Source organism: Osmia lignaria, chromosome 4, assembly GCF_051020975.1.
Source record: "Osmia lignaria lignaria isolate PbOS001 chromosome 4, iyOsmLign1, whole genome shotgun sequence".
NCBI lineage: Eukaryota > Metazoa > Arthropoda > Insecta > Hymenoptera > Megachilidae > Osmia > Osmia lignaria.
The window spans coordinates 10000001-10019255 of NC_135035.1; the positions used below are offsets into that span (position 1 = coordinate 10000001).

Consider the following 19255-nt stretch of genomic DNA (forward strand, 5'->3'; position numbering starts at 1 on the left):
CGTTTCGATTCGGTTCTCATCAGCGACGTCCGTTTGAAGTTTATCAGAAAAAGGAAAGGAAAGATACGTGAATTTCACACTCACCTGCATATGGCACTTTGGCTGTAAGCTGGCCCCTCTGTCACGCTCAGGGCCTGTCCGACCTGGGTTTGCGTCAGACCCAGGGATAATCTACGGAGTTTGAACACCTTCGCGAACTCTTTGATCTCCTCCAGATTGATCCCGTCAACTACGTTGTTCGTGGCCTCGTTAATTGTCGGCTGATCTGTAATTAATATCACAAAACGTGTTTGTTTGAAATTCTGTTCGAGGAAAAAAATTTCCTACGATCGGACCGACCCTGTATCATAATTATTTTCATCGCGCCAATCAACGCGTTTAATATAGAGTCCGAAGGAAATTGATATTTCGAAGAAAAGTCGGATACAATGGATTCCTCGGAATGTTTCGCAGTTCCAGCTGTCTAATGACATTAGGCGGCTTCGTTAAAGCAGCTTCAGCTACACCGATTTCTCTCATAAATCTATCACCCCGAATGTACACGCATGCAATAGAGGTGCCCACATACTCCGCAATCTCGACCAGTTCGCCTGGTTTCTGCATCGTGCAATAAACGGCAAATCCTTCTTCGCTGGCACCTTGTTTCTACGCTCGTTAATTATCAATCGAACGTGCCATCCTTCTCGTACAAAAAAACACCGAGTTGCTTGACTTTCTCGAGTGTCGTTTACAAAGTACCCTATTTCGACGAATGTACGGATGACATAGGTAGAAAGAAAATTTTTTAATCATCGACGCACGTAGTCTATCAAATCTATCAAATTACCATAAGTGAAAATAAAAAGTACCACACCTACGCGGTGCGTTGAACTTACATAGTGCCTACTCGAACGATTAACGAACTAGTTTGAACGTTTCAGTAAATCAAGTTTCCTCATTTTTCACGACAGATCAATCAGCAATAAGATTGAGCGGTTTCCTCGTCGAAAGACAACGAATTCATTGCTTCTAATTCTGTTGATTATCAATAGCCGAAGATAAACCGTTTCCTCGTCAAGGACAATTGATCTTGATTCGCGTGCCGCTGTTAATTCAACGAACATCGAAATTTTCCGAAGCAACAACTTTGTAATAATAAGAGCGCTCTTGTAGAACAACCATTTGGAATTTACACTCTATTGTCGGGAGGAAAGAAAAACGGCGTGCGTGTCTTACGAAATTCACGAATGCTCGTTCAAGGATCCATCGAGGATAGGTTAACAAAGATGCAGATTTATCAAGCAACGCGGCAACTGGCAGCAGCAATTGAGAATCGTTAGGCTCGTATCGGGCCGACGATTATTCTATCGAGCGTGGATTGACGAAGTGCCAGCCCGGGCAATGATTGTGAATTATTAAAATTATTGTCTGGAGGTTACGCGCATCGTTGGAATGTTTATGGCTTCCCAGAAGGCAGCAAGGAACTAACTAATACATCGTAATGAGACGAGCATTCTACGATATCCTATTAGGATTATTAAGAGCTCCGCGCGGTTCGCCTCCATTATTATTTACCAGCTTTGACCGTGCGCTTAATGTTGAATTCGACGAAGGAAGGAAACGCGATTCGAAGCAACCAGCCGGCAATGCTTGAATTTGTAATATGTTACAAGAGATTCTTGGAGGTGAATAAGATTATTAGAAAATTTTTGGGAAAATTAGAAAAGTTTAGAAATTGAAATTTTCAAGACCAAAGCGTTCCAACGGTGTCACCAAAAAATGTCAAAATGAATTTGTAATATGCTTCAAGAGATTCTTAGAAAATTTTTTGGCAAAATTAGAAAAATTAGAAAAATTTAGAAAAAAGAAATGTATCTTACTGGGCGAATCGTTCAGATCATCCTCCTCTTCTTTCGAACTGTGCATGCTACTGGGGGACGCTTTCACACCGACACCACTGTGTCCATGCGTGGTCGTGATAGTGATTTCCCCGTTGCTGGCCGCCAGTCTGTTCAGGGCCGATGCTGCGGATACCACGGACTCGTTCAAAGGCGACGATTGCTCTGGCCTCTCTCTGTGATGCTTCTCCGTCGGCTGCGAGGGACACGGGTGTTAGTAACGGATTAGTAGCTCAACCAGCAACGACAATGCTCCTCTCTTCCACGCCAATTATACACTTAATAATGAGACCACGGCCTCTCTTTCGATCGGGACACTTTAGAGTCTAATTAGTGGAAGAAACGACGCCGCGGAATACTTTCTTAACGAGATCGCTTGCTATCGGGGAATTATTCTGCTTGTTCCGTTGATCTTGCGCTGGTTAAGCCCTTCCACCTTCCGAGGGACCATGGTTACCTCGTATATCGTCCACCAGTTACCCGGTCGTTTATATTGTTACGGGACGACGGGGGTGATTGTAGGACCGAGGGCATCGAGAGGATATCGGAAACGAAGCGGTGTTAGTTATTGACGAAACCGAGGTAAATCAAAATTCTTTGATAGAGAACGAATGATTATTGAACCGAACGAAATGGATGATCGATTCGAAGAAAAATATTAACAAGTTCGATTGATATTTCAATGGTCTTACGTTTCAAAAATATTGATAATTAATTTAAATCACGCGGTCGATATCGAATACTCCAATTACGACGAGCTAATATTTCACGAAATCAGGACCTCGTGTTTTTCAAAGTGCTCTCGTGTAAGCGTAGAAAAGGCGCAAATTATTCCGTTCCCGAGTAATCACCGGTCTACGTACCGTGTAGTGATTCATGTGAGAGCCGTGTCGATGGCCGTGTTGCTGCGGCGACGTCGTCAGAAGTGGTTGCTGAGAAGCCTGAGCAGCCTGTACCGCTTGTGCCGCCTGCGCCTGAGCAGCCTGCGCAGCTTGAAGCAGTTGCTGTGGTTGCATCGCGTTCAAAAGTTGCTGGCTGGCCGAGCTGTTGCTCAAAAGATGAGGCAAAGCGGCTGGATTTAACCCTAGACCCGATGCTAAACTAGGACTTGTTGGAACTGGGACGAAGAATTCATTATTTCTATAGTCCCATTATAAAAATAAAAGCTTGAAACTGTTGAATGACTAATTTAATTAACCTGTAAAATCGCCATTACTGGTCGGTGTATTCAGCATGTTCTGAGGCTGAGCGATTGACTGAAGATTCGCCAGGGTGGTGGACACCACCTGACCATTACTGAGCGCCAGGTTCACCATCTGATTATTCGTTACATGGCTGACGGGGATGGTGAGGATGGTCTGTGTGGCGATTCCTGATTTAGAACAAAGGAAAAGAAGGCTATTCCTGGATCCAACAACAGTCGATGGGTTAGTTGATAATACCATCTCGGTCAGGTCTCGTACGAACGTGTCTCGAATCAATAGATACTTCATTTCCATTATGAACGTGGTTGATCCAGGAAGGGTAGTAAAGTTATCAGAGTCTCATAGAGGGATTATTAGGCAACCCATAGGGCAGGTAACCTCGTAGGCCAGCGTAGTTGGCAAACTATTATCGTCATCTTAATAGTGGGTACAGGTACTAGCACTGGACTAGGCTGCGAGAAGGACGCCTAATCATACTTAGAATAGTTTCGGGATTACCTCCAGCTCCACTAATCTGATTACCCTGTACACGCGCTTAATATGATTACTGATCATGAGTACGTACCCGTGTTGGTTCCTATAGCTAAGCTAAGCAAATCCCGTATTCCGAACAGCCATAAAAGTTTCCCGTTCTGAGGTGAGGTCAACTGACAATCCGATTAACGTTCAGTTTAAACGATATTCGACGATAATATTCCACGTACTGAAACCAATTCCATTTTTTCTTTATTCCTCCCGATCAACCACGAACGATGCCCTTTCTCCCTACGAGTATAATTTCACGGTACTTCTATGTCATCCTATCCTGAAAGACTTTTTACATTTTGAGGTCAGCAATTTGGAAGTGGCCCAGTAACCCCGATAAACGAATCAAAAACGTGAAATAAAATTTCAATTGGAACAGAATCTCTACAAGTGTTTGTTAATGAAAAATAAAATTGCTTTACTTAATTGTTCTCAAGACGTCGAACGAAGATTTCCTTCTGACCCGTGTCTTTTTTCAGACTTCTCAATTTCGCAGCAAAAATAACCCTCATCCCCGCGATGTATTCTTAAACGCGATTCTAAAATATTCCACCTCTCGTTATTTATGCTGCCAATGATCCTCATGACCTACTGCGGCCTATCAAATATTCAGTCACTATTGCTTTCAATCCTGTTCTCATTGCGAAATTGTACGCCTTAGACTCCGTCGTGGCACGATTTCACAGGGTTACAAAAATTTTCAATCGACCTACCGCAAACTGGTGCAAAAGTTCACTACGAACACCGTTAAGCAGCGTTCTATATCCTTCGTCGTTAAACTCCGTACATAATCGAGGAAAAATGAAAAGAAAGTCGAAATGAAAAATAATCACGACAGTCGATCGCGAATGAGGAATCAATCGAGCGTTAGTCAGTTAGCATCGATTGAGTCGGAAAGCAGTGCAAACATTATTTGCCACCACGTAACTCGTCATCGTACCACGACTGGTCCATATCCACGAACTTCAATCCACTTAGGCGGACTCGGAAAGTTCTCCTTACCCCTTGCTGTTCCTTCCTCACGGCCGCCCTATCCTACTCTCGCAACCATCTCTCTATCTCTCCGTTCCTCTCAATTGCCAGAATAGGAACCCAACTTGGTAGAAACGAAGTTAGCGCGAACCGCAATCGATATAATAGCGGCCGAATCCGCGGAGCTGTGATGTCCAGTCAGAGTGTAGCAGGGTTAGGAGAGGGTGGAACAGTACCTAGGAAGGGGTTATTCGTGGCTCTGCAAAGGGGGGGGGTAGTGAAACGTTAATTATACATTGAAATTAGTTGCAGAGTTTGCCCTCTGCTTGGCTGGCTAGTCTAGGACCACTAAGTATGGACGACGGGCGAGCCTTAGTCCGAGCCTGGTCAGAGATAGTTGATATTATATTATGTATATCGGCACATCTTGATTGCACAACATTATGCGCCGTCACATCGTGCAGATTTCACGATCAGACCTGCTACGACTGATTTACACCGAGAAATTCAAAGGTGTACTTAATGACTGAGGGATTATTGTTAGAGATTTCTTGTTCGTTCACTGATTGCTCGAGATACCTGCTCCTCTATCTCTGGGTCGTTTAATTAAATTTCTTAGTTAAGGTTCATCAAACATTGTGACAATTTGAAAGGGTCGATTTTGGAAAAATCCATATCAAAATAGGAAACGTTTTAATTATTCCAAGTACATTTCCTTACATTCCTGAAGAACGGAAATCACCTGAGATCTAAAAGTAAAATGATTCATCGGTGCATCTCGCATCAGGCTACGAACCGAATAATTCATTGAACCGAGCACACGTATTTGCGAAGCTGTTCAAAGAATAATCAATTCACGTGACACGTTGAACGTCGACTCAGGCCTGGTTTTGAACATGAACGAAGCCTGAATGGATGTCAATCAATGGATCGTTTTGAAAGCCGAAGAGAACACGGACGCATAAGAAACAGAAGGCTTACCTTGCGACGTGGGGATAAGAAGCTGAGCCCCTTGAATGCCTTGAACCAATTGACCGGACGTTAGGATGAATTGAGGCATCGCGACCGATTGTGGTTGAGATAATAGTTGAGGTAATGTCGCCATTGGCGCCGAACTCGGTGGCAGAAGATGAGGTGCAGCTGTCGTACTCGAGGCTGTTGGTACGGTACCGCCTGAACAGGAAAATTCATTGGCTGAGAACAAGGCATTTAGCTGGTTCTGAATAAACGATAAATCTACTGCTGACGATACGAGAGGCAAATGTTCGCTGAGGGTGTCAAGTTTCCTGTTACTTTACCAGAAGAGCTGACAGTGAGATTCAGGGGCGTGTTGATGAGCTGATTGTTAGTCAATCCTGCTGTCATTCCCTGGAGACCTGCAGCCAGGGATGCCACCTGTGGCAGGTTCTGCAGATTCGCCAGATTCTGAAGATTTTGCAGGGTCACCATGCCGGCCACTGATAACGAATCAATACGAACATAGATTTACATAATTTTAAACGATAGAAAAATTTGTACGAAATAAAAATCTGTTTAATCAACTCACTGATTGACTCACTTGTGCCGTTGAGATGTGCCTGCGCGACAGCCGCCCGTTTCGCGTGGTGTAGATTTTCAGGTGACGGACTACATCGTCCCTTTCGCGAATTCTTCATGTCGTCCATCATCATCTGATGCTCGTGAAGCGAGCTTCCGGTAGTGGCAGCAGGTTCAGGACTACCGGCGCTACTCCTGTCGCTGTCCTGTAACAGAAATAACAATCGAATCGTGAGCGATTTGGCGGAACTGTATCGAGAAAAAAAAATGAAATCGCGTTGTTTGGGAATTGTTGCAAGTCGTGGAAAGCAGCAGGGAGAATATTAATTACGATAGAAGGGGCGAATACGAGCGGCAGACGAAGAGCCGGGATTCCGTGCTGTCAACGACGAAAATGGTGATACTTCATTTCGTTTATTACGCCGCGTTTGAAACCCCCTCGCATTTCGGCCGTATTGATAACAATTATAAAATATTCGACGCCACGCACCGAACAAAGTGCTTTCGACTATATACGTCGTCGCAAATTCCGAGCACGGCATTCAAAGCTTTTCTGTGACTTTTCATCGGAAACAAGCGATTGTAGCCGAGACAAGTCATCAGTGATGTTAATTTACTTATGGATAATTTTTACTAATATATTTCCTCTTTCCATAAATAGTATCACTATTCATTTCGAATGTTAACACGAAAGTCAAAGTGTCAATTTGAAGTTTGTATTTCAATTTACGATTGTCAGACACGTTGGTCAATGAAACATGGCGCGTTGCAAAGGGTTCGTTTAACGAAGGTCAGGTTACCTCTTTCCTCCACCAAAAGTTCCGACTTTCTACCTGTTTAAGGACCGTCGAAGCCAACTTACCCCAAGGGAATTCGATAATCGTTCCAACTTTCGATGGCACTCGGCGAGTTTTCAACTTTATAAATTATTGATCCTCATTGTGGCGATATATTTAATAGCCCCCGAGTATCTGACCTAGTCCAGGCAATTTTCGAATTGAAAATTACACAAGATACACAAAAATTTATTCTCATTAAAAGATCCTCCCCTATTAATCTCCCAAGTGTTTAGAAATACTGCTCCTTATTCTCACGCCCTTAAAAAATTATGAAATTTACCAGAATGGATTGCAGCAGCGGAACGAGCTTCAATTAACATTTTCCCATGATTTTATTCAATTTTCGGCCGCACAAAGCCTCGTTTCGGCACGCTAATCCAGCATTCTAAGCGACTCTGTACGATCGCGCCGGTTATTTGAAGCGTCGCCCGTGACGTGGCTCTCTAACCATTAAAAAAAAAAAGGAAAAAAAAAATTGAGGCTGTTCAAGTGGTCCTCCCCATCGTTCTCTCTCTCCTCCATATTTTTTTTCCTTGCTGGCCAAAATCAATCGAACGGGCACGCAAAGGTTTTAGCACAGGCTCGCAATCATTCTCGCCAAAATGCTCAATTATACGCGCGTGGTTCGTTAACGTACCACGCTTTTTATTGCGGCGGCACGTTTAACGCTGAAAATTGATTAATAATCATTCACGGTCCAACTGGCCGACGTTAAAATGCTTCGCTACGAAATAATGGCGGTAGACGTACACACACGCGCAACGTGGATGTTGAAAAAAGAAAAAATAAAAAATGAGAGGAACAATGAAACCGCGCGACGAATCATCGATGAATAGAAAAATTGCTGGCGAAGCGTCGTTCGAAACACTTGCCCCGTCCCAGGACCGATAACAAAGACTTGCCTTTCTCGAATCGAATTTATAATGCTCGGACGTGTGGGGCTCGATTCTCTTGCAAAATGACGCTTGTTACTTATGATCACCTTTTCTTACCACATTTCAGAAAAACGAAGGACAACTGATTTTACATTGCATTACCAAAAATTGTGTAAGTACGTTAGTTTTATATTTTATTCTGAAACGTTAGTAATTCAACTGTAAATACTGACAAAGGAAGATCCTGGACGCACCTGTACACGGTCTGGCGACGACTGCGGTATTTACAAAGGTAGGTGCGTCTGATAAGAGTATCAATTGCCTGTCAATGACAACAATACTTCGGTGATACCGATTTGACCCTGGCTGACTGACTTTGTCAAACTGTAACTGAAATTTCCGATTGATTGTAATTTCTTTAACAGCTCGAATTTAAATTTCTATAATTTTGCCTATTTTGATTTATAATTTGACCAATTGCATCGGACTGCACAACTGCAGTTCGGTTCGCGGATCGAACGGTAACGAACGCTAGAGGGGAAGGAAAAAAAGCCATAGAAAAGAGTGGCGTGTATTAATCATTCGACCTGCCCTTAGTATCCCCGTGTGTTCGTGCCGCGGCGATATATAATTCATGCATATTTACGGGATGCCGGTGGAATAATTAACGAACGGCAGCGCATTAAGGCGCGTCCCTTGTATACGTACGTGCACGTACAGTCGGCTTCTTAGAAGACAATCTAAATTATAATAAATCGATGGAGTAGTAGGTGCGGTACCGCGACGCTTTACCGCCACCGTGTATAACCGATGCCGGTTCTACCGAGTAATGTTACCCGCCGCGGCCCCTTTGCATAATGGCATGGAAATATCCCGGAACGTGTATCGCCATAGTTGGATACAGATTAAGCGTGTTAGAGCTTCGACACACGGCTAATTCGCGAAAAAGGACCTCTAACCCGGCTGGCTCCGACCCATGAATAAATTCCGCAGCTTTTCACCAGCTGCTAAAGCAACCGAACGACGAGACCGTCATCTAATTTTATGTATTCCTGATTTTTACCTTTCATTTTTTCTACAAACGCGAGATAAAAGTAAAAAACGATGATTTCCGGAATTTCTGAAAGGTGGAAGTTATCAAGCGATTCGAACACCAGTCGCCACCATTTTATATATATATATATATATAAAAGGCTGAATATCCCTTTTTCCGGGGCGCTGTAATTTCGAATTTTCGTCAAAGTCGTACAATGGGACGGGCGGACGGCGGCAGCGGTTCGGGGCATTTCATTGCATAAAAAATAGATAAAGCCCGGTCGATAGGTAACGAACGAAAATAGGAGGCGCAGGAGCCGCGGCGGTAGTTCAATCTTTTTTTCCACGCAAATTCGTAAACGGCTGCTATACCCGACGGTATGGCCACCCCATATTAAATGGATGAGGCGAGGGGGATTAGTTGAATGCACAGGCCCGGCCATTTTGCTTGTAAAAGTGCGGCCCGATATATAGTAAGCCGTAGAAACGTATGTTTACGGGCTTTCGGCATTTCGCATAAATTAATCAGTCGATCACCGTCCCCTATCGCTTCCGAACAACGAACCCACTTCTGTCCTCCACCGGATGCCAGCGTGACGCTTAACTTCCGGAGAATAGAAACTTGATTAACATCGAAAGCTTCTATGTTTGGAATTTTTCAAGAATAAAAACGAATCTGCAACATTTTTATCCAACAATTTTCAATGAAATAACCATTTCAATAATAAATATTGTAAGATGTTTAAATTATTTCCATCTAACTAATTATACAATAAATACATCATCTGCATTGTTAAACAACGAGTTTATTTCTGGAATAAAAACACAAACAGATCATTTGGAAAAAAATTGCGGAAACGAGAACGGGCTTCTCCCGTGCATAATTCACAACTGCCTCTCATTGACTTCATTACTGTTTCTAATTGTTGTTCATTCATTCCCGTATTTTGGCAGCCGCTTCCAATTCCGTTAACAAGTTCGCTCCTCGTTCTAATTACCCCAGAATAAACTGCTCGCTTCAAGTATCCTAAATATACTAACAAAACAGGACGAAAAAGTTTGTTGCATTTCGAAAACGGTACTGCCTCGTTTGAATGTCTCTAAAGTTTGCGAATTTTCTATTAAAACATTGACCCACTTTCGTTCCGTCGAACTGTCATTTTTAATGACAAGAAGTTTGAAATATCAAGAGAAATATATAAAATATAAAAATATGAAATATTAAACAACAGAAGAAGCAAATCGGATAGATCGAAGTGAGCAAACTTGTTCGATACAAGGGGATAGGATAAATTCTTTAAAAAAAAAAAAAAAAAGAAACTAATCCGCGACCTTTCACACCTTCGAAAGCACGCCGATTTACAGGAAGCAGCGGAGTCCGGAGCAATCGGAACACCGGCCATCAGCGACAATGCCCGGCCGAACGAAATAATAACGCTTTAAATTTCGCGGGAAGGATCGTTCGTTGGTCGGTTCGAGCAGTAAAAAATCGTTAGCCAGCCCTCACGGGCCATCTCGCTAATGCGAAAAACCGTGCTGCATCGAGAGACAGAACGCGAAAGAGGGAGGGAGAGGAGCGGATCGGATCAGAGGGTGGACGACGGAGGGGTGGTATGTGTGTAGCAGGACGAACACCGAGGGGGATGGGAGGACGAAAAAAAAAAAAAAAAAAAAAAAAAAAGAGCGAAGCAGAAAAAGGGCGGCGTTGCGAGCGACGTTAGTGTGGGATCGAGGGGGTGGTGGTAGGATTGGGATACACGGTCGTTGGAAATGCAACAATAAACATTACTTATCGGCACGGGAGCCTTTAACAATGCGGATACGACGAGAGAAGCGGCTCGCGGCCGCGCAAAAGCGCAAGTTTTTTGCAATAAAGTCATTTCGAGGCGTTTGAGTTATGGGTAATTCGTGTGGAACGCGCGCGACCAACCAACACAGAAACAAAGAGTAAAAGGGATAGAGTGTAGAGGGTTGAAGTGAGAAAGAGGCTGGGTCCCGGCTCCATTGATTAGTATTAATGACTTAGCTGCACTCATTTCGCCCGAATAAAAGTAATTGGATTTGGCTTCGACCCCGCGAACCGCGCCACTGGTGCCTGGCCGTCGGTGGCGTCGGCGTCCGTGGCGGCGTCGCTGGCGTCGGCGCAACGAAAACGGCGGCCACCGTGTAAAAATACATTAATATCTGTTTGCGCTTAATAAACGATAGCCCCGCTGACTTCAGACTAATGGCCGTATTCCGGAATCGGTAATACGCGTTTTTATGTTTCTTTCTCTATACAACGTAACTACCCCCGGTCGCGAACCCACCTATACGCTTATTTCTCGCCAATCTTTCGTTTCGATCGATCTTTCTCTCTCTATCCGATACACCCGCCGCTATATTCGTTTGTTTGGTTGCGTTTTAAAAGGTTTTCAGGACGGCTTTCTCGTTCGAACAGGGGATTAGAGCTTTCTGCTGGATCGCCAACGAGTTTCGCGTTCGTTCGATCTTTCGGTCACTGAAGGGATTCCTGTTTGCTGGAATGTGTAACATTGGGACTCAAATTAAGGATCTACAAAGATTTCAATTTTAAGGGATGCAATATATCATCAATATCACTAATCTCTGTAATTAAAATTTAAAAATTATCTTCCAAAGTTAAGACACCCTGTACAGTTCTAGTTACTTTAGAATCTTTCGAAGACGCTTTTTTTTTAAACTCACAGTGTACCCAGTCACGAGTACTCCATTGATCGGGATTAAGGATTATCCGAGTGCGAGGAAACGATGAATTTCCTCGACGATCCAGGGCTATCCTAACGGGGACGTGCTCCACGGGGGTTGCAATTATCACGTGGTCATTGGGAACCGTTGTTATCGGGAGTAGGGTAGCACGTGTGAGAAGAAGGAGGACGGGAAATCAGAGACAACGGGAAGGAGAAAGACGGAAGAAACGAGTGTCGAGCGACCCCTCGGCACAGGCTGCTTTGTCTGTAAGTGTAATTAGTCCAGGGTGGGGTTTCTGCAGGGAGAAACAGAGACGGACGTACAGAGGAAAAGGGTGGTTCATCCTGCTTCTCCCTTGCCGCGCCAACCAGCCCCACCACCGCCTTATTTATATGCAAATGAGCTTCATTTCGCGATATTAATGTTCCAGCCGAGTCGGCCTGGTCTGGCGCGAAAGGGTGCACGGGATACGCGGAAAAGGGTTCGTCCTCGACCCGTATATATGTTTACGACCGTTCCGTTTCGCCTGCTACGACGCACGATTTGCCGTGTTAGAAATTACAGCGTCGATGCTCGTTGCTTACAAAATTTCAAAATTGACACAGGAAGAAATTTTCTGTGAAACTGAGCGTCTTTAGAGCAGTCTTACAAGCAGTCATCGAAAGAAACAAATGTAATACAATTGGCTAGAGGGATAAACGGGGAATATTATTACCGTAACTCAGAAGCGTCTCGAAAACTACACGAGACCACCGAGAATCCCTAATTTTCACTCGAGAATTTCCCTTAATCTGACTTGGCTATCTACCCAGGAACGGTCTCTTATCGGGAACGTCCGATCCGGTTACTGTAATCGACTACTTCGAATCGAGCCGGCAAACTCAAAAGCAAATTTTCGCAATTTCAGTCGAAGAAAATGGAAAACGCTGAACGAACTTTTCTAACCGTGTTGTCAGAATAATGACCGATTTATTGTAACGAACCGAGCACTATAGCGAGTAGACAGACCCCCGTCAAGCCTCCACCGGGTTAAATTAACAACAGACAAGCCACTTGAAACATTACCGAGGCTTCCTAGCGAAGCAAGTCGAGGGTGGGTTACTACCGCTGCCTTGCTCAACATAAATTAGGGCCGATAGAAAGGGTAGATTGCAGAATGTTGAGTGTATAACGACCGACTCTCTGTCGGTGGCTTGTGTCTCGAGCATCCGCGGCTCGCGTCTTACTCTTCGGGTACACGCGAACCCGAAAAATCTCCACCTTCACACGCCATTGCATTCTAATACGTAGGATCGCGTTTAGGGTCGTTCAGCTAAGCTCCAAAAAGGTAAAAAATTTTGATAAAACCTTTGTTGATTATTAAATACATAATACTCTTCGCAAGAGTGTAGAGTTTTCGGAGTAGATTTTGTCTGGGTTAACACAGTTGGTAGATTAAATATAGAGGGTCAGTCGAGACCACTTATGTGGTTTGGAAAACGATCGATTCGCTAGTGGAAAGCTGCACATTGGCCACAGAGGTACAGATGTAGAATTGAAATGAGTCATTTCTCTGTTTGAGGTATACTTGAAACAGACTGGAATACAATCTGTTTTAATTTGCTCCTATAGCGATTACAATTTATATTCTGTATCCGCAAAGTTTACTCGAATGGAAGATGTATTAGAAAAAAATTAATAAAATCAATTTGTTTGAATTTACCGGGTATAATTATGTTTAAACATTAATTATAATTCGCAGAATCGAAGGAGAGGCAACCGTTCTCTCCTGGCGATATGTAAATTGTGGGGCGAAACTTAATGTCAACGTGGCCGAGGTATCACGGTTCTATTAAAATCATTATAAAAGCGGCGTCATTAACGCGAGAATTTATGAATATTTTAAAAACCAGGCAAGAAGATAAGACGATCGTTTCTTTGTTCCTTCCTTTTTTTCTTTCCACCTTCTTACCGTGCTGCTCTGTCTTAAATTTTAATTTCCCGGCTATCGCGCACGAAAATCGTCATGGTGAGTGACGTTACGAGGTAGCTTCATACAAGAGAAGCCTCGAAGAGAAAAGAGAAAGAGAAAGGGAGAGGGGGAGGGCATCGTTACCAGTAACGACTCCTTTCGTAGGTAATGTTTCCACGAGTCCCTTCGAAAAGCTTAATTACACCGAGTCAGCGAAATAATTCGAAATAGGAGTAAACGTTTGTGCTTGGGCGGTATTTGCATTTAATGGATATTAAAATGAATGACCATCGCTCATTACGAATGCCGCGGGGCGTCCGTGCTGAAATCGTGGGTAATGAAGTCGCGGGGGCGAATCTTACTTGTAAATGGATCCTTCATTATATCCAGATATCGTCTCGACGGAAATGCGTTCTAACGACTATTTCGACACGGCGTTCGTGAAAATTATAAGAATCCAGGACGCGATAATGCGACTGCCACCCGTCTTATTCGTCTCTTACCCCAGCTTTAATTGCGACGACCCGCGTAACTTTACCGTTCAAATGTTGTTTTGCTTTGTCTGATTGGCAAGAAAGAGGTAGGAGGGGAATGAAAACGAAGTTCGGGCAACTTTAACAGGCCACTGTTATCGAGGAATGCACTGTGCAGAGGTAACTTTTAAATAACACCGTTAACTTTGATTCGTAGTCTCACGGTTAATTGTTTCGCGCGAATGAACGTTGACGAAGGACGCCGGGATTAAGTGCGAAACAGTAAATTAATATTTTAAATGATTGCAACGAAAACCATCGGCCAAGAGATTGCCGGTATTCTTCTCAAAAGAGATCTTAATGTTCACCGCTCGTAAACATCGCGGACGTGACGTAAATCTATTCGCTGGGTGGTTGTTTAGCCCACGGTGTTTGCTGTAAGTAGGGGTAGCTGGTCGTTGAAGGCGAAACGGAGAGACGAGAGGGTTAGAGGAGAGTAGGATGTCTGAGAGAAAGGGTGATGGTGGTCGTGGCGATGGTAGGGATGCTTGGGTGAGAGAATCGGAGGTGGGTCGACCGATGTATGAATATACATGACCTTACCACCAACCCTTACACCGCACCGGAGCTCTGCTTACATTATTGTATATCTAATTCCGTGGATGGTTCTCAAAATTCGTTGGTAACAGGTCCGAGCAAGCGCGTCGACGACTATCCGTCGATCTGCCCACCTGGACCATTGAGAATCACTGCCGGTTCACGACATTATGCAGGCAGTCTACATATTATACATTCGGACTGGGATTCAATTAAGTTTAGTTAGACCACCCTCCACCCCCGCGTCCTTCTGCACCCTATGCTCCACCTCCACCACCCACCCCTTTTCAACTTCGCGTTTCCTTCTTCGGTTACCCTTTCTCTCTTTCTCCCGGTGTCGCGGCAGAGGTGTTCTAAATCGTGTCCCGTTGAGACGATTCGTTTCGCGGTTTTCGGAAGCATTCCGGCCTCGTCTCGTTTGAATTATTGTGGTCTGCCGCGCCCGATAGGCAAGGGGAAACCATGTTCCAGGATGGATGGAACCGGGACACGATTGCGGATCAGCCACGGTTTGATCGGTTCGGCGAATTTTTGAAACTCCCCGATTGAAAGCGGGGAACCGCGGTGAATTAAAATCGTATCGATCTTTATGGGGAGATTCTTCAATTACCGTTGCTTTCTGCTACGATGCTGTGCGGTTGTATTCGAAATCCGCTAATGAGTCATTGTTAAGCTATGATCAAGGTACAGACGGGGTATAATGACGTGGTCTGTTTTCGAAGTGCTGAATTACTTTTCAGGGCGTATGTTTAAATACGGTCGACGGAATCTAAATTATTTCTATTTTCTTCTAATTCCCTCGCGTTCCAATAAAGTTACCTTCATTTTCCCAAAAAAAGGAATCTTACTTTTGGCAGGAATCAACGCTGCCCGTTTACTCGCGTGCTCCATCTGGATAGGTAATTAGCGAGAGCCACGTGGTGCAGTCGCGATATAAACGCGCGTCACGCGTATCGGTTGATGCGTGAGCGAGTGCGATGGGGTGCGGATAGACGCTGAAAGTCGAAGGGTTGCGACGCGAGAAGATAGTAGAAGGGTTCGTGAGTGGAAGGAAGACGCGGGAACGGGGAGAGGAGAAGAAAAATGCGATCGAGACTGCAGGCGGCGGAGGGTGCAGGCGTGGGTGCTGCAATAATGACAGAAAATTGCGCGCTTCCAGGTTCCGCAGCGCAGCACCGACACTTAATTCAATTCAATTGCGATACAGTTCAATAATTCGATTAATTAAAAAATATCGCAGCGTCGCTCAGTCGGTCGGTTGCCATCCTCGTCCGTCGATTGATTCTTTCGTCTGTCGTCGCTGGGCCTCTAGTTGTTTCCCGTCGCCGACGACAACGTCAACTTTAACGCCGCGTTGAGAGCCCCTGACTAAAAGGCGACCCTCCCCGTATCGACGGGGTTTAATAGCTGATAGCTGAAACGTGTACCACTCGATGTTCCCGCATCATCTGTGATTACTTGATTATGAGTATCGAGTGAGAGCGATGTTTTCTGAAACTGCCTGGCAGCCGTCCGTGCGGGAGAACTAGCAAACGTCCCGGCATCAACCGTTTGCCGGCTTATTGGCCACCTTTGAATCCCTCTCATTCCCTATGTTTCCGTCGATTCCTCCATCCCTCCACCCTGCTTGATGCCTTTTCGCCTTCCACCTACACTCGTCCCGCTTCCGCTACGCTCACTGGCTCCCACACCCTCGTCAACGGCTCAGGGTTGCGAGCTGCACTTGACTTTTAAAAACCCTATTAACCAACGGTAATAGAGAAATCGTGCTTTCACAGACTGTTTCGCAGCTAAGGGAACGAGGACAGAAGAACAGTAGCGGCCCCGTTCCAAGATAGCTCTTCCGTTACGACCGAGGGTTCTCCCTTCCCATTTCGACATCCTTTGCTTTCTTTCTATTGTTCTTCAGGGGTATTTTTTCGTTTCTATTTTTCGGGGAGTGCGAACGGTGCAATTCACGCCCTGAATGCAAGTGAAATTTTCGTATATTTTCTTTTGGTATTATGGCAAGGTAATATTGAATTGTATTTCTTCCCGAGAAATTTTGGAGGAAGCTTTTGCTAGGCTGAAAAACGGCTCACCCTGGATGGCCCGTTGTCGAGGAACGTTTCAGGATATTATAATTCCGCGGCAGTGTCATAATCATAATAACAACGCGTTAATTAAACCCGCTGATTTATGTGCCTTTCATATTGTAATTGCCCACCGAACTCGACTCGAGACGCGCAAAAGCGAGAGGAGCCACGATCTCGGACGCTCTCTTGCTCGCGGAGCTGAGATAATGCGAACGAATTAATGAGTCAAGCTGCAATTAATATCGACCATTTGCGTTCGTCGTCTTTCAGTGTTATCTTTCAGACCTTATATTTAACTGGAAACTTATTGATTCGCGGTAAACGTCGTTTAACCCTTTGAAGGATGTCACAGCTAAAAATATCCCACCTTTTTGATACCTTAATGCTTCTCAATTTTATGTAATTTTATTTCTGTATTAATTAAAATAAACCTAATTTTTTAAATCGTATAAGAATAAAATTTCTGTGTAACATTGAAAATTTATAATATAATAATCAATAATAAATATTATTGAAAATTTCAATAAATCAAATAGAAACACTTAAAATAATTTTTCGTCGATCAATTATTAAACGTTCGTCACTGAGAGGCGTAGCATAAAATCGACGAAGGGTGCGCGAGGAAACTCGAAGCCAATGGAGAGAAGGGTTCGAGAAAGTCTTCTCGCGAATACAATTCATTATGATTTAACGGCAACAAGAAAGCGTATAGCGCGAGCGGTAACGGAGGCGGCAGCAAATCGCTTATTTACACCGTGAACGGTGTAATACGCTCGCCGGAGGCCATATTTAGTTTACCACGCCGCGCCGCGGGTATAATGTCTTTTTAGGTACGTTAATTAACAGTATTCATTTTGCACAAAGGTTTCTAATTACGTGCTGCACGCTGCCATAGACTTAGTGCCGCCTTCGCCACGGAAATGTTATGTCCCAGTTCTTGTTCGAGCCGAGCTCGGAGCCGACATCCAGGCACGAGGGGTGAGTACGGTGACGGTCGAACGATAGGGGATGGCGTCCGAATGAGGAATTAAGAGGTGAAATCTGCCGCGTCAGCAAGTTGACGACATCGGAGCGGCGAGGATCGCGAGACAGCCAGCCAAAGGAAGCGGAGAAGATCGGGAGAGCGACGCGAGAGGTCGCGGAATAGAATCAGAAACGGTCGAGGATGGCGTGTCGTGTCGGGTCAATACTTGTCCGGCCGCCACAGTTAGCAGTCGCATTAATTAATTATAATTAAGTTTTAGTTGACGCGACTGCGGAACGGCGCGCGGGGTAAGCAAGGCAGGTAGCTACGCGACTCGCATTTTGAGCATTACCGATATTATGCAGATTTCAACTACCCTCCCCCTATCCGCTAAACCTTCTCCTTCCAATCTGTCCTCCTCGTCTTCACGCTACCGCTACCTCTTTCTCCCTTTCATCCCTCCAACTTCTTCGTCGTCCTCCAAGACACGCTCGCTCCTCGTGCCACTTGCCAAGCGAGTCAGAGAATGAATTATTTACTTATTTACGGCTACGTAAACGGAAACTGTAGCGGCTCGTTCCGTGACTACGTAGGGAGTTGAGATTGCTTGCTTGGATCGAAAACGTTGATGACAAAATTGGCCGAAGGTGGCAATGAATTTGAATTCTGCTTGATCCATAAAAAAATTATTACCGCCAATTTATGGCTACCCTGGTACAAGACAATTTTCAACACAGATAATTAATTAAAATTTATCATGACGGCATCGAAAAAAAGAATGTTACAACTGAGAAACTGGTCCGGCGTTAAAATTCAAGCTCGGCAAGAATGTTATAAACCCGACGCTTTCGTCAACATCGGAACGACTCTATGATGACAAGGGGTTGGTGAAACGACGCGAAGCGTACTCGCCAAACGCCAGCGGGCGCGCGTCGTCGTAAGAAGCTGTTAATCTTCGGTAATAAACTGTATTTTCATTATAATACGGCATGAATATGCAACGGCGATAATGGCCTTAATATCCCGGCATGCATCTTCCTGTGCTTTACGAGCTGAGCCTCCTCTGCCGGAATTTGAGGCGTACTCGCAGTGGATTTTGCGACGTTACTGTCGACGCTCCTGCCATCCTGCCCTCGAGGATCTCCTCCTCTTTTCTTACCCCTCTGCCCTATCAACCCCTGTTTCGCTACTTAAGAACGAATCGTAACGTTTCCCGCGGTTATCCTAACCCACCCTGTTAACTGCACGATGCATCGCTGATCATTTCCACTCGCAACGACGCGTTAATTTTCAACCCTTTCGCTCGGCCTACGGCCAACGAAACGGGAATATTTCTAGGGTAATAAAGAAATCGTTTTCAACATGCATTTCGGTTTCCTTTGTTGAATTGAATCGTTGCTTTGCACGTACTTCGGTAGTTACTTCAGGCATGCAAAACGCGAATAATGCTTGCAAGAATAGTCGGGATATACAGGATGAATGGGATAATTTGTAACGATTCTGTTATTTTTTAATTATTCGATGATTATTTGCATTCGTTGCAAGTGATAAAAGCTATGAATCTAATTTGTTTAAAATAGTACCAAGAATTTTTCTTTTGTTCAAATTTTCTTTTTATCGAT

General features: G+C 44.4%; 1 protein-coding gene across 9 annotated transcripts in view; it reads right to left on the reverse strand.

Moving 5' to 3' along the window:
* pdm3 (POU-domain protein pdm3) overlaps nucleotides 1–19255 on the reverse strand; it is a 124147-nt gene that overhangs the window by 10049 nt on the left and 94843 nt on the right. For 6 of the 9 annotated variants that reach the window (XM_034322829.2, XM_034322830.2, XM_034322825.2 and 3 more), the window contains 7 exons: nucleotides 6126–6321; nucleotides 5878–6036; nucleotides 5561–5752; nucleotides 3076–3249; nucleotides 2741–2994; nucleotides 1860–2073; nucleotides 85–265 (listed from right to left, as the gene is read on the reverse strand). In XM_034322829.2, the coding sequence (XP_034178720.1) occupies nucleotides 85–265; nucleotides 1860–2073; nucleotides 2741–2994; nucleotides 3076–3249; nucleotides 5561–5752; nucleotides 5878–6036; nucleotides 6126–6321 (1370 nt within the window). The remainder of the gene's footprint in view (nucleotides 1–84; nucleotides 266–1859; nucleotides 2074–2740; nucleotides 2995–3075; nucleotides 3250–5560; nucleotides 5753–5877; nucleotides 6037–6125; nucleotides 6322–19255) is intronic. The other 3 variants (XM_034322832.2, XM_034322826.2, XM_034322828.2) reach the window with 1 other exon arrangement.